This window comes from Polypterus senegalus, chromosome 4 (genome assembly GCF_016835505.1).
Source record: "Polypterus senegalus isolate Bchr_013 chromosome 4, ASM1683550v1, whole genome shotgun sequence".
NCBI classification, from domain to species: Eukaryota; Metazoa; Chordata; class Cladistia; order Polypteriformes; family Polypteridae; genus Polypterus; species Polypterus senegalus.
Genome location: NC_053157.1, coordinates 92,302,158 through 92,317,683, shown reverse-complemented (window position 1 = coordinate 92,317,683; position 15,526 = coordinate 92,302,158). Strand labels below are relative to the sequence as shown.

The window sequence follows — 15,526 nt, the reverse complement described above, 5'->3', positions numbered from 1 at the left end:
CACACCTCATCATTTAATGTGTTTTCTTTATTTTCATGACCATTTACAGCACTCCATCACTCTCCTTCTTGGTTAAATAGCCCTTACACAGCCAGGAGGTGTGTTTGGGGTCATTGTCCTGTTGAAAAATAAATGATCGTCCAACTAACCTGACTTTTGCACAACACAACTTCTGGTCCCAACCCCATTAATAAAGCGAGAAATTCCACTAAATAACCCTGATAAGGCACACCTGTGAAGTGAAAACCATTTCAGGTGACTACCTGTTGAAGCTCATCGAGAGAATGCCAAGAGTGTGCAAAGCAGTAATCAGAGCAAAGGGTGGCTATTTTGAAGAAACTAGAATATAAAACATGTTTTCAGTTATCTCACCTTTTTTTGTTAAGTACATAACTCCACATGTGTTCATTCATAGTTTTGATGCCTTCAGTGAGAATCTACCAATGTAAATGGTCATGAAAATAAAGAAAACACATTGAATGAGGAGGTGTGTCCAAACTTTAGGCCTGTACTGTAAATACAAGTTATCACCAATATATTACCAACCCAATTGTGTTTCACTCAATCAGAATATGGAACCAATGTAGGAAATATTTTAAGATAGAGAAGCTTTCATCTGTGGCACCTCTGCACGAGAACTACCTTTTCCCACCCTCTCACACATATGCAGTTTTTAATGCCTGGAAAACATCCAGGAGTAGACAACTTGGAGATCTGTACATAGACAATGTTTTTGCATCTGACAAACAATTACACTCCAAGTTTAACTAGCAACACATTTCTTTCAATACCTTCAAATTCAAAACTTTGTTAAACAGAACCTGTCCAATTTTCCTCACCTCCCACCTACCTCTACACCGTAAAAAATATTGCTCAGTCTCGAGGACTCAGGCAGCATTTCTTTAATATATAAAACTATTTTACAGACCCTCCCTTTCAAAGATCCAAAAGAACAGTGGGAAAAGGATCTTTTACTCAATATTTCAGAAAAGGAGTGGAAAGTAGTAATGCACAAAATTCACTCGAGCTCCATATGCGCAAAGCATACAATTATTCTACTTAAAATTATATATTGAGCACATCTCTCTTAAAATTGTCCAAAATGTTTCCAGGTGAAGATCCAACTTGCGAATGCTGCAATCATACTCCAGCCTCACTGGGTCACATGTTTTGGGCCTGCACCAAATTAACATCATTTTGGACCAAAATCTTTAAATGTCTTTCAGACAGCTTGGATGTCACAATCCCACCTAATCCACCAACAGCTGTGTTTGGTGTACTTCCAGTTGGGCTTAAAGTGGAGAAGGACAAGCAAACTGTACCGTATTTCCCAAACTATAGGCTGCGGCTTATACATTAATTTTACAAGCCTGTGTATTGGGTGCAGCTTCCTTAAATGGGGCAACCTATCTAAAAATATTTCAGTCGGCATTCCTTGTGCCTTCATTTTGATGGCTATTGTTGAAACTATCCGATTGTCCTCACGCTGCATGAGAATCCAATCTTTAAGTCGCTTCTCCATGTTTGGCCAATTTGCTTTACTTGTATGCCTTGCACGCCTACGTGGCGAAAGCGCATGCAAAGCTTCCTTATCTTTCCGCCAATTTCTCACTTGTTTTTAATCTACTTCAAAATAGCGTCCAGCTGAACAATTGCCATTTTCTTTCGCAAAAGCAATGACCTGGAGTTAAAATTCTGCAGCGTAGGACTTCCGTTGCAGCATGATATCATCAAGTGCAAAATGCTATCAATTTAATTGCTCACGCTCAACTATAATGTCACTAAAGAGTTGCAAAAGCCTACACAGGCGTGCCAAATTAGATGCTTTTACTTCAGATTGGTAAATTCAGTAACGGCGCAGCAAATTACATATGGCGGCTTATCACAGAGTTTTAAAACATAAATGAGCATTTTCTGCGACTTATACAATGGGGTGGCCTATAATGTGGGGTGGCTTAACGTTGGGGAAATACGGTAATTGCATTTACTACACTACTGGCACATAGACTTATCTTGCTCTTCTTCTTCTTCTTCTTTCGGCTCCTCCCGTTAGGGGTCGCCACAGCGGATGATCTTCTTCCAAATCTTTCTGTCCTCTGCATCTTGTTCTGTTACACTCATCCCCTGCATGTCCTCACTCACCAAATCTATAAACCTTCTCTTAGGCCTTCCCCTTTTGCTCTTTCCTGGAAGCTCTATACTTAGCATCCTTCTCCCAATATACTCAGCTTCTCTCCTCTACACATGACCAAAGCAACGCAATCTCACCTCTTTGACTTTGTCTCCCAACTGTCCAACTTGAGCTGACCCTCTAATGTACTCATTTCTAATCCTTTCCATCCTTGTCACACACAATGCACATCTTAGCATCTTTAACTCTGCTACCTCCAGCTCTGGCTCCTGCTTTCTGGTCAGTGCCACCATCTCCAACCCATATAACATAGCTGGTCTCACTACCATCCTGTAGACCTTCCCTTTCACTCTTGCTGATATCCGTCTGTCACAAATCACTCCTGACACTCTTCTCCACCCATTTCACCCTGCCTGCACTGTTTTTCACCTCTCTTCCACAATTCCCATTACTCTGTACTGTTGATTCCAAGTATTTAAACCCATCCACCTTTGCCAACCCTACTCCTTGTGTCCTCACCATTCCACTGACCTCCCTCTCATTTACACATATGTATTTTGTCTTGTTCCTACTGACCTTCATTCCTGTCCTCTCTAGAGCAGATCTCCACCTCTATAGGGTCTCCTCAACCTGCTCCCTACTATCGCTACAGATCACAATGTCATCAGCAAACATCATAGTCCACGGGGACTATTGTCTAATCTCGTCCATCAACCTGTCCATCACCACTGCATATAAGAAAGGGCTCAGAGCCGATCCCTGATATAATCTCACCTCCACCTTGAATGCATCCATCACTCCCATCGCAGACCTCACCATGGTCACTCTTCCCTCGTACATATCCTGTACAACACTTCTCTGCCACTCCTGACTTCCTCATACAACACCAGAACTCCTCGAGGCACCCTGTCATATGCGTTCTTCAGGTCCACAAAGACGCAATGCCACTCCTTCTGGCCTACTCTATACTTCTCCATCAACACCCTCAGAAAAAACATTGCATATGTGGTGCTCTTTCCTGGCATGAAACCATACTGCTGCTCACTAATCCATCACCTCACTTCTTAACCTAGCTTCCACTACTCTTTCCCATAACTTCATGCATTGGCCAATCAATTTTATCCCCCTGTAGTTACTAGAGTCCTGCACATCCCCATTATTCTTAAATATCGGCACCAGTACACTTCTTCTCCACTCCTCAGGCATCATCTCACTTTCCAAGATTCCATTAAAAAATCTGGTTAAAAACTCCACTGTCATCTCTCTTAAACACCTCCATACTTCCACAGGTATGTCATCTGGACCAACGGCTTTTCCATTCTTCATCCACTTCATAGCTTTCGTTACTTCCTCCTTGCTAATCTGTTGCACTTCCTGATTCAGTATCTCCACATCATCCAACCTCTTCTCTCTCTCGTTCTCTTCATTCATCAGCCTCTCAAAGTACTCTTTCCATCTGCTCAACACACTCTCCTCACTTGCAAGTACGTTTCCATCTTTATCCTTTATCACCCTAACCTTCTGCTCATCTTGCCCAGCTCGGTCTCTCTGTCTAGCCAATCGGTACAGGTCTTTTTCTCCCTCCTTAGTGTCCAACCTCTCATACAACTCATCATACGCCTTTTCTTTAGCCTTCGCCACCTCTCTCTTCACCTTGTGCCTTATCTCCTTGTACTCTTGTCTACTTTCTGCATCTCTCTGACTATCCCACTTCTTCTTTGCCACCCTCTTCCTCTGTATACTCTCCTGTACTTCCCCATTCCACCACCAGGTTTCCTCTTCCTCCTTCCTCTGTCCAGATGTCACGGCAAGCACCCTTCTTGCTGTCACCCTTACTACGTCTGCTGTAGTTTCCCAACTGTCTGGTAATTCTTCACTACCACCCAGTTCCTTCTCCCTAAACTCAACCTTGCAGTCTTCCTTTTTCAACTTCCACCATTTGATCCTTGGCTCTGCCCTAACTCTCTTCCTCTTCTTGATCTCCAACGTCTTCCTACGCTGCTTAACTACACTTCCCCCTGCCACCACTTTGGCACCACTTTTTTTCTCCTTTAGATTGACTCTTCTGCATAGGATATAATCTACCTGTGTGCATCTTCCTCCACTCTTGTACGTAACCCTGTGTTCCTCCCTCTTCTTAAAATACGTATTCACCACAGCTATGTCCATCCTTTTGACAAAATCCACTATCATCTGACCTTCTTCATTCCTCTCCTTGACACCATACCTACCCGTCACCTCCTCGTCTCCTCTGTTCCCTTCACCAACAGGTCCATTGAAATCCGCTCCAATCACCAATTTCTGTCCCTTGGGTACACTGTTCATTACTTCATCCAACTCACTCCAAAAATCTTTTTTCTCATCCATTGCACACCCAACTTGTGGGGCATATGCACTAACAATATTCATCATCACACCTCCAATTTCCACCTTCATAATCATTACTCTGTCTGACACTCTTTTTACCTCCAAAACACTCTTGACATACTGTTGCTTCAGAATAGCCCCTACTCTATTTCTCCTCCTATCCACACCATGATAGAACAATCTGAATCCACCTCTGATCCACCTGGCCTTACTCCCCTTCCATTTAGTCTCTTGAACACACAATATATCAACCTTCCTTCTCTCCATCATATCTGCTAACTCTCTCCCCTTACCAGTCATACTGCCAACATTCAAAGTTCTTACCCTCAGTTTCATTCTCTTTACCTTCCTCCTCTCCTCCTGCCTCCGGACACGTCTCCCCCCTCTTCTTCTCCGGCCAATAGTAGCCCAATTTCCGCCAGCACCCTGTTGACTAACAGTACTGGTGGAGGTCGTTGTTATCCCGGGGGTTGACCAATCCAGTATGGAAATTTATATTGTTGTCCACATATTGACAAATTGGCAAAATTTTACACCGGATGCCCTTCCTGACGTAACCCTCCCCATTTATCCGGGCTTGGGACCGGCACCAAGAAACACACTGGTTTGTGCATCCCCTGTGGTTGGTGTTATGGGATTTTAATAATATCAATAAAATTAAAAAAAAAAAAAAAAAGGATAACAGCAGTTTATTTTTGGGTATGTAATTTGGCATAATAATTCCAAAAAACCCTTAGGGCATAAGAGGTTAATTGCTTAGCACAGTTTTTAAATAAACATAGCTCAAAAAGTCTTTTACTTGTCACAAAAAATAGACTTATTACAATATAGTTATAGCTTGTGGAATTTGACTACATATGCATCAATAAGTCTATTTTATCACCTGTATTAAAGAAAAATATTAACAGATGAGAAGCAGTTGTTAATTCAATATAATGAGGTACAGTGGAACCTCGGTTTACGAACGTCTCGGAACACGTACAAATTGGTTTACGACCAAAAAGTTCGCCAAACTTTTGCATCTGTTCATGACCACAGACTCAGTATACGAACAAGCCAGTTTCCCTTTCAGTTTGTGCGTGCCACTGATTTCCACATGTGTTCAGTCTCTCCCTGTGCAGCAAGCGAGAGAGAGAAAGAGAGAGACACACACACACACACACACACACACACACAGACGCGCACGAGAGAGACACTAATGCACACATGCGAGAGCCACACATACACACGTGAGCGAGCAAGAGAGAGAGAGAGAGAGAGAGAGACAGCTGGACGCATAAGGCAGAGAAGGCAGTTAAAGAATGCACCAGGCTTGTTTTTAAAGAGACAGATTTGATCATTGTTTTAACCTTGTTGTATTTAAAGACGACTTTTTTTTCTATTGGATTTTAACCTTCACTTCACTTCTGTTTACAGCAATCGGTTCGTAGCGTGCATTGTTACAATGTTACTTTTCTTGGTGGTTTATTAAATTACGGATTTTTCAAATGTTCATTTTTTCCCTGTGCTTAAAACACATTTAAAAAAAAAGTGTTTTTAGCAAGCAGTTTGTAGCACTATAGCGCGAACTCTTGCAGTGTTAGTTTCATCTGTTGTTCAAGGTTTTCTCAGTGTTATTCAATGTTTTTACATTAGTTTACTATTACGCTGTGCATTCTATGGTATGATAAACTATATTTGTGCTTAAAAATCTTTAAAAAAATATATATTTACATACAGTTTGTACGGTCTGGAACAGATTACTTGTATTTACATACAGTCCTATGGGGGAAATTACTTCAGTTCACGACCAAATAGGTTTACGACCAGAGTTTTGGAACGAATTATGGTCGTGAACCGAGGTTCCACTGTATATTTTATTGCATATGGTACTAGTAGTGAGGTTTTTTTTATGTGTTAGTATTTTACTGCATTATTCATCCATATGTAAAACAAAAATGTTCACTAGATCAAAGGGCCGGTTCTCATCAAAATATTGTTATCTAAACGGAGTTTGCTTGCTTATCCATGATCCACACACACGTTACCTACTGTATATGCTGCATCTAATGAAAGGAACAGTACACTAACAAAAACTGCAACCAACCATCCTTAATAAACACAAATATGAAGAACTTATGTTTGGGGGTCAAGCTAAAGTTAGAAAATGGGATTTATCAGAAAATGGAATAAACCTTAACTAAACTGATAATGTAATTTCTCAATGTAGTCTCCACCTTTCTCAATGCACTTGCACCACCTGCCTGGTAGTGCCTGGATACCAGCAGAATAAAAGGTTTTGTATTCTCTTTGCAACTACTTGTGCACCACTTTCTTCACATAGTCATCTGTCTTAAAAGCGACAATCACCTAGATGTTTTTTTAGCGGTCCAAAAAGATAGAAGTCACACGGTGCCAAATCTGACAAATAAGGAGGATGGGGCAATACTTCAAACTTCAATTTCTTCAGAAAAGCCCTGGTATTCTTAGCAGCATGTGGGTGGGCACTGTCTTGCAGCAAAAGGACTTCTTGAGACGTCAATTGGATCGAATAGCAGGCTTCACATTGGTCACCAGCAAGTCATAGTAACTTGCACTAGTGACTGTAGTACCTCTCCGCATGTAGTGTTCGACAATAACTCGGGTGCACGAGTGGTTGCAAGGACAAGACAAAACCTTTTATTCTGCTGGAATCAAGGCTCTTCCAGTCGGGTGGCGCAAGTGATTTGAGAATAGTGGAGACTACATTGAGAAATGACATTGTCAATTTTGTTAAGGATCAGTCCATTTTCTAATAATTCCCATTTTCTAACTTTAGCTTGACTCCCCCCTTGTACTATAAAATATATATTGTTGATTTCAGCAAGTTCTGCAATCATCACAGACTTTTCACGAAGTATCTGCTTTATGATTGAAAGAAGTGAAAATGGATGGTTAGCTATTTTACTAATTAAATGAATTAAACATTTTTTTTTCCATAGGTAGAGACACTTTCCAAAACAACTGCTCCTAGCTTTGAAAGAATTCAGGTTTACAAAGTCTTAAATGAACACTGACCCATACATTTATCTTTTTTAACCTGCTTATCCAGGGCAGGGAGACCCAACCATTGTTTTACTAATTGTAAAAATTAACAACATTTCATAATTAATTTAACTAATCAGAGTCTTCTGATATAAATATTAATTTGGGGAATAATGCAGCATAGCGTTCAGACATTTTTCCAAATTGCAATTCTAAGTCTAGGAAATATATACAAAGAAGCATTTGTTCCTGTTCACATCTTAATAGCTCCTGGACCATTCTTTCCTGGTTATAAAAAATGCATCTACAAAAAAGACACAAGCAATTAATAATTAAAAACAAAATAAAAAATTCAACATTTCCAGGTGTTTGATATTTCAATTTTATATACATTACAAATTACAAATTACACGACTGAAAATTGTAGCCATTTTCACAGTTTACCCACTGAGTGCTGATCACAGCTCAGTCGCCTCCTTTTTTGACAGCCAAAATCATGCTGCCTGATGGAGCTAGGCCTGTATGAGGGTTTAATTGGTGTAGTAGGTTTAGCAGCAATCTCTGCCCTTTATTTTTTTCCATTTTGTTATTGTATGCAAAACACAAGACATCAGACAGATGAGCTGTTCATCTGTTTGTGAGGTGCTGTACTTGCACTGTCCAAAGTGTTAATAGCTGTGGTGCATTCAGCCAGTCTCAGCCCTTTTTCTGTTTTAGAACATAAAACAGGAGACATCAGTCAGACAAGCTTCTTTTCTTTTTTTGAGGTTCAAAACACACATGTTCATGTTCTTTGCCAGTACATTGTATGCATTGTATTTTCAGCTGAACGTTCATTGATTCACAACTTCACATGTAAACAGCCTGTCTTTGCAAACAAAAGAAAAAATCAAACCTCTTTAATCTTATCTGAGACAGCTGCAGACAAGCTAGTCTCAGTCATTCGTGTGTTACATTAGACGATCAGCTTCTTAGGAGCATGTGGCTGACTTTCTCCAAATAGTTAAGATTATATAATTGATGACTATGACTGAAAATCACTGCAAAAGCCATCTAATGTAACATAGCCTTACACTTTGAGTCTTTAACACTAGAATTACCAGAGCCTACGAAAAAACTCGTAATTCCGTCCCACCTTAAACTGCTTCTTAAATCCCTTCACACCTCTCCGCCAGCGCCCTTTGTCTTCTAAATGTGCTGATAAAGAGAAGCCGGCTATTCCATCCCCCCACCAATTTAGAACGTGCACGAACTTCTCTCAGCTCATGCCTTGATTGAGTATCTGGGAGTGAAGTGGAGTTTTAGAGTGAAATAATAGATCGTTGTTTGGAACACACGCATTTCATGTCTGTTCCGTTTCTACAGTAATCTGTGTCAACACATTGTTAAAACAGAAACTTTTTTAATATTCTAGTAGTAGATGACAAAATGTAGGCATAAACTATATAATGTATGAAGCCTGAAGTCCAAATAGCAAAGAAACATTTTCACAAGAATAACACAATTGCACTTTTATTCAAACATATAACTGCAGAAAGAAAAAGCCGCCTTAACACGCGACATTGACACCAGTTTACCATAACTGACTCTGTGGTTCAATAGATACAGCCCCGCTTGAATCAAGGGTCACGGGTTTGATCCTCGCCCTCCCTTTTGAGAAGTAAACTGTTCTTAGTCTTACTGTTTTAGAATAAAAACATACATTTGATTTCAGTCTGTAACAGCCGGTGCAATTTATGATCTTTGTAAAGGTTAGCTTTTTTTTTTTATTCACTTTTCACTCTCTCAGTCGCGTTCAGAATCAATCCATACAACCCCATCTGACACGGCTGTTTTTACTAAAGAGCGCTATAGCTCTGCAGTGTACCACGATGCATACTAACGCCCCCGGTTCTGACACACAAGCGCTGGCGAAGCTGCCTTCTTCGTATCTCACCGTCACTTGCTTTTCTTTTTATTCAGTTTTATTGAGTGTTCCTGCCAGTCCCGCATGTTGCTGTATGCTTTTTCTTTTGCACCCAGGACATGCAGAAGAAAGAATGGTAAAGACCAACTTCGGCTATATGCAATCATCAGACACTCCCCATCTGCCCGTGTCGTTCAAACACAGGAACATATATTGGTGTAAAAGTATAACAAAAGTGCACTTTTATTCAAGTGCACTTTTTCCATCGCCTTTTCCTGTAAGAAGCAGTGTACACACTTCTCTCTATGCTGTGGTTTCTATTACACACCTGAAAGAAAGAGACAATATATGAAAATATCCACCATACAGCAACATGCGGGGACTGGCAGGAACACTCATTAAAACTGAATAAAAGAAAATCAAGTGACGGTGAGATCGAAGAAGACAGCTTCGCCAGCGTCTGTGTGTCAGAACCGGGTGGGGGGGGCGTTAGTATGCATCGTGGTACAGCACAGAGCTATAGCGCGTCTGTATTCTGTTTCTTTTGTACTCCAGGGCACGCAGAGGAGAGAATAGTAAAGAGCAGTAAGTTCGGCGCTATATGCAATCATCAGACACTCTCCATCTGCCCGTTGTTTTGTTATACTTTTCAATACTTTTATACTGCTCAAGCGGGCATGCTCAAAAATACACGTGTAATGCCACGAAAAGTGCACGCAGACACTTCATTTCGCAAACAAAACAAGTGCACTTTTATTCAAAACTACCTGTATAACCGAAGAAAAAAGAAAGCAAGATACAGTAGGCGATTGATACGACATCTTGCATGGTGCAATGCTAAGAAGTGAAGATTTTCATTCCGTGCTATATAAAATCATCACATTCAAATATTAACAGTTCCCACACACCCAAGGACCGTCCTTCCTACATTTACGACCGTGTACTTGTTGCCGTGTACACACCTCTCTGTGCTATGGTTTCTATTACACTGAATGAGCACCTGACACTGTACTTTCTTCCCTGGGGGAAGGTCCGCATCAGAGAATTTCCAGTTCCTGCATAAATTCACACCCGATCTGACGCTGTTCGTTTTCAAATAATATTGCATTAGTGCGATTATATTTTCACATATATTGTCTTTCTTTCAGGTGTGTAATAGAAACCACAGCATAGAGAGAAGTGTGTACACTGCTTCTTACAGGAAAAGGCGATGGAAAAAGTGCACTTGAATAAAAGTGCACTTTTGTTATACTTTTACACCAATATATGTTCCTGTGTTTGAGCGACACGGGCAGATGGGGAGTGTCTGATGATTGCATATAGCGCGAAGTTGGTCTTTACCATTCTTTCTTCTGCATGTCCTGGGTGCAAAAGAAAAAGCATACAGCAACATGCGGGACTGGCAGGAACACTCAATAAAACTGAATAAAAAGAAAAGCAAGTGACGGTGAGATACGAAGAAGGCAGCTTCGCCAGCGTTTGTGTGTCAGAAGGGGTGCGTTAGTATGCATCGTGGTACACTGCAGAGCTATAGCGCGTCTTTAGTGAAAACAGCCGTGTCAGATGGGGTTGTATGGATTGATTCTGAACGCGACTGAGAGAGTGAAAAGTGAATAAAAAAAAAAAGCTAACCTTTACAAAGATCATAAATTGCACCGGCTGTTACAGACTGAAATCAAATGTATGTTTTTATTCTAAAACAGTAAGACTAAGAACAGTTTACTTCTCAAAAGGGAGGGGCGCAGGATCGAACCCGTGACCCCTTGATTCCCAAGCGGGGGCTGTATCTATTGAACCACAGAGTCAGTTATGGTAAACTGGTGTCAATGTCGCATGTTAAGGCGGCTTTTTCTTTCTGCAGTTATATGTTTGAATAAAAGTGCAATTGTGTTATTCTTGTGAAAATGTTTCTTTGCTATTTGGACTTCAGGCTTCATACATTATATAGTTTATGCCTACATTTTGTCATCTACTACTAGAATATTAAAAAAGTTTCTGTTTTAACAATGTGTTGACACAGATTACTGTAGAAACGGAACAGACATGAAATGCGTGTGTTCCAAACAACGATCTATTATTTCACTCTAAAACTCCACTTCACTCCCAGATACTCAATCAAGGCATGAGCTGAGAGAAGTTCGTGCACGTTCTAAATTGGTGGGGGGATGGAATAGCCGGCTTCTCTTTATCAGCACATTTAGAAGACAAAGGCGCTGGAGGAGGTGTGAAGGGATTTAAGAAGCAGTTTAAGGTGGGACGGAATTACGAGTTTTTTCGTAGGCTCTGGTAATTCTAGTGTTAAGAAGAAAAAAAACCTGGTCTTCCCAAATCAGTACACAACTTTAAAAAGGTGCTTCAAAAAACAAGCAAAATAAAATTACCATAAGGATACTTGGTATCCAGTTTGTTTGACGCTGTTCTGGCCCATGGAAGGAGGTCATCATCACATCCATTTGGCATTCCATTGTAGCCAATCCCAACGATTTTGTTCTCAGGATTAACAATGCAGGCACCCACCTGTATAAAAACAAAAACGATCACACATTTTAAAAAGATTCCGTACTGTTACATTACTCAACACTGAGTGTTAACACGTATTATTCAAGCCTGGTGCAATTTTACTGACTACATAAAATCTAAAATAAGAAGTGCAAAAGAATAAAATGTAAACACAATCTCTTAAACCCTAAGTGGTCCAGTACTGTGCCGAACAAGAGTTCAAAAACATTTTAAAAAATCTTTCACCACATCATACAGGCAAACTAAGCCACACATCAACAAACACAATACCTCATTTTCAAACGACAGATATCTACTACACACTAATAGTGATCACATTGTTACAGTATGTACAGTTGACTTTTATTCTGTCATGAAATCATACATGGGGTATTTCATAAATCATTAACAAAAAAAATTGAACCAACATTATAATTATTCTGTACAAGGAATACCTAAGTGTTATACATCAATCGAAATGCCTTGACCAGTAGATTTCAATCACCCTTATGGAGAAAATGCAAGCCAAGGGCCAAAAACCAGAAGACCATTAAGCCATTTTCCTGAATGTTTGTGTGCTCTCGAATATTACTTCACAAAGCAACAGCAAAAATATAAAAGCAACATATCAGTATTTAAAGCAGATTCTCCTGATCAAAACAAGCCCAAGAACGTTATTGTTTGCTGTAAGAATCATGATAATCATATATCCTCCATAAAAGAACAAAACGGCAGCTATGGCTGGCTCCAACCATCTGGTGCTTCTAAGGAAGTAGCTCTTGCTCAGTGGGTCTTACTATCACAAGCTTCACACCTTTGGATAGCTGGGACTGTGATGTTTCCAACAACACGTAACAAGGCCATATTTGAACAAAAGGACCCTGCTCCTGGTATTGCATAATGAGATCCCATCACACCATGCACATGTGAAATTTTCATATAACTTCACAAAACAGCAGCAAATATATACAAGTGATATATAAAAATTTATAGCAGATTCTACTAATCAAAGCAAGCCCTTCCGCTTGTTGGTAGTATGTACCAATCATAAAATATCCACCGTATAACAACAGCTGGGCAATCGTGGCTGCTACTAACCATATGGGGCCTCATGCATAACAGAATGCGTAAAATTTGCCCTATAACATGATATAAGCACAAAAGCGGAAATGTGCTTATGCACAAAAAAATCAAGATGTATAAATCTGTGCGTTTGCCAACTTCCACGTTCTTCCGCTACATTAATCCCGGTCAGCATGAAAAGTAACGCACGTGCCTGCTGTCCGCCCCGTCTCCCAGAATTGCGCCTTTTTGAATATGCAAATCAATATAAATATCACTTAAAGACAATGGCAAAAGTACAAGGGAAAATAGAAGAATTTCAGCGAATACCAAGTGGAGGCAAGGAAAAACCTACTATTTGTTGGTTTAAACAGTGGTATAAACAACTAAAGGAAGTTGATTGAGTGACATGTCAGAGAAACTCGAAAGCTCAAGTTCACAAAGTCGCACAGTGCCCGAAATAAAAAAGAAGTTGTCACATATAAAAGTCACTGTGAAATGACGAGTCGTAGCCCACCATCTCAGTGTCATATGACAGTTTATTAGGGTACAGAGGAAAAAAAAGGTACACAGTAGGGAAAAAGCACAAAATGTCAACTTTAATTTCGAAATTTCCACTTTAATCACATAGTTTATTTTGTCAATAAAGTAGAACATCATAAACTTCATCTTAAAATCATTTAATTTACTATGTAGCCGCCAATGTATAAGGCGAAGTCAGGCACGGGTAAGACAGGTGTCAAAGAAATCTCTCCGTCCAAAAGTTCATTTTAAAATATTTAGTGAAAGTTAAAAGCAAATAATCCACACAAGAATAAAAGGGAAAATAGTTACACACATAGAAAAAGGCAAAAAAAATAAAAATTGTATCTTCTATAAACTTAACTTTTCTTAAGAAGCTTTGGTTATTTCTATACTTAAAGGTTCTTAATTTCTTCTTCTGTATGCCTTAAACATACGCTTCAACACTTAAATCTTTTATTTTACGAGTTACTTCACACTCAAAAGGCCCGTAGGCCGTTGGCACATAGACATGCACCCAGGCACGGTCACGTGCGCAAGCACGAACGTGAGCACAAACAAGGACACGGTTAAAAAACCGTATGGCTCTGTACCTTACACAAGGCGAGGCTAGACACTAACTGAAGAACATTGTTTACTCAAAACTGTTAAGAAATGACAGGAAAATACCAACTCAATTCTTTTCACGGGGGTTATAGGAACCTCCCATATTTTATGCATTATCATCTAGTAAATATTCATAAATTTTATAGAACTATGAAAATAGCTCTTACACATCCGGCCCCTAATTGTTTATGCTAGGGCAGAAATCAATTACTTAACTTTACTTAAGAGCCTTCATTACTTTACCAAACTTAAAACAAACCTTAAGAAGCTTAACTTAGTTTCTACTATAAAAACACAAATACTAAGCTTAGGAAACTTTATAGCTTAAACTCTAATGTATAAACACAAGCACTAAATTTAAAAAGCTTTAAAATTAGGCATGCAAAAAGAAAATGAGTCATTTTAATTATTTGATGCCTCCTGGATCAGGCACAGTTTGTTCTGTCTGTCCAGGGTACTGTTTTTGGCTTGTACACAAACTCTTCTGACTGCACCTTTGGCATCTGGCATTGTCTTTATGACTCGACCCATTACCCAGGAATTTCAGGGTGTAGCATCTTGTAATTACACCCACAATGTCCAATTTCTTTATGAACCTGTTGCATAATGAGAGTAGCAATATGTGAATTCTTCTGAATGATTGCAGGGTGGTTTGCCTCTTCTAGCATTGCTGATTTGCTGAGCCTTCCTCTAACTCTCAATATTCCATCTTGTAGTACTGGATACAGTTTAATGATTTTACTGCTTTTCTTTATACCCTGATTTTTACTTAGTGCTTTAACTTCTTCTGGGTAAGCTTGTACTTGACTTAGGTGAATAAGCTAATTTTCTGCTTTAGACAAGTCATCTAGAGACAGTGGCTTTAGTCTCATTATTGATTTGTATTCCTTCATATGTTTCGCGATCAGCATCTTTTGTCTTTCTGGGCTATGTCCAGATTGGCTAACTGTATGTTGAATTGCCTTTCTCTCTTCTTTCAAACTCATTAGCACTCCTTTAAACTTAAGGAACCAAGCTATTGTTTTCTTTAATTTGTACCATTCTGAGTAGTACTCCATAGGTCTTTTTACCGGTTCAGTTTTTTCTTCTACACATGCAAAATTTGCTACACACCTTTTAATTTCCGGATTGTCGCTAGTAGACAAGTGCACCTCATCCGGTCTTTTAGGCCATTCGTGCTCTGGCTGTAGTAGGAAATTCGGGCTTTGTATCCAAGTCTTACTTTTGGTGAAGCTTTCTATTGTCAAACCTCTTGATGTCTGATCCGCAGGATTTTGTGCAGATGTGACGTATCTCCATTGCGAGAATTGCGCGTGCTCTATTATTACTGCGATTCTGTTGGCAACAAAGGTTTTGTAGCGTGCACTTTCACTTGCAATGTACCTTAGTACCGTGGTGCTGTCAATCGAAAAGATTGACTCTTGCAGGGG

At 39.7% G+C, this 15,526-nt stretch overlaps 1 protein-coding gene across 1 annotated transcript in view; it reads right to left on the bottom strand.

The window, feature by feature from the left end:
• Nucleotides 1–15,526, bottom strand: part of dctd (dCMP deaminase) — a 300,948-nt gene that overhangs the window by 157,927 nt on the left and 127,495 nt on the right. The window contains exon 3 of the mRNA XM_039751047.1: nt 11,789–11,924. Coding sequence (XP_039606981.1) covers nt 11,789–11,924 — 136 coding nt within the window. The remainder of the gene's footprint in view (nt 1–11,788; nt 11,925–15,526) is intronic.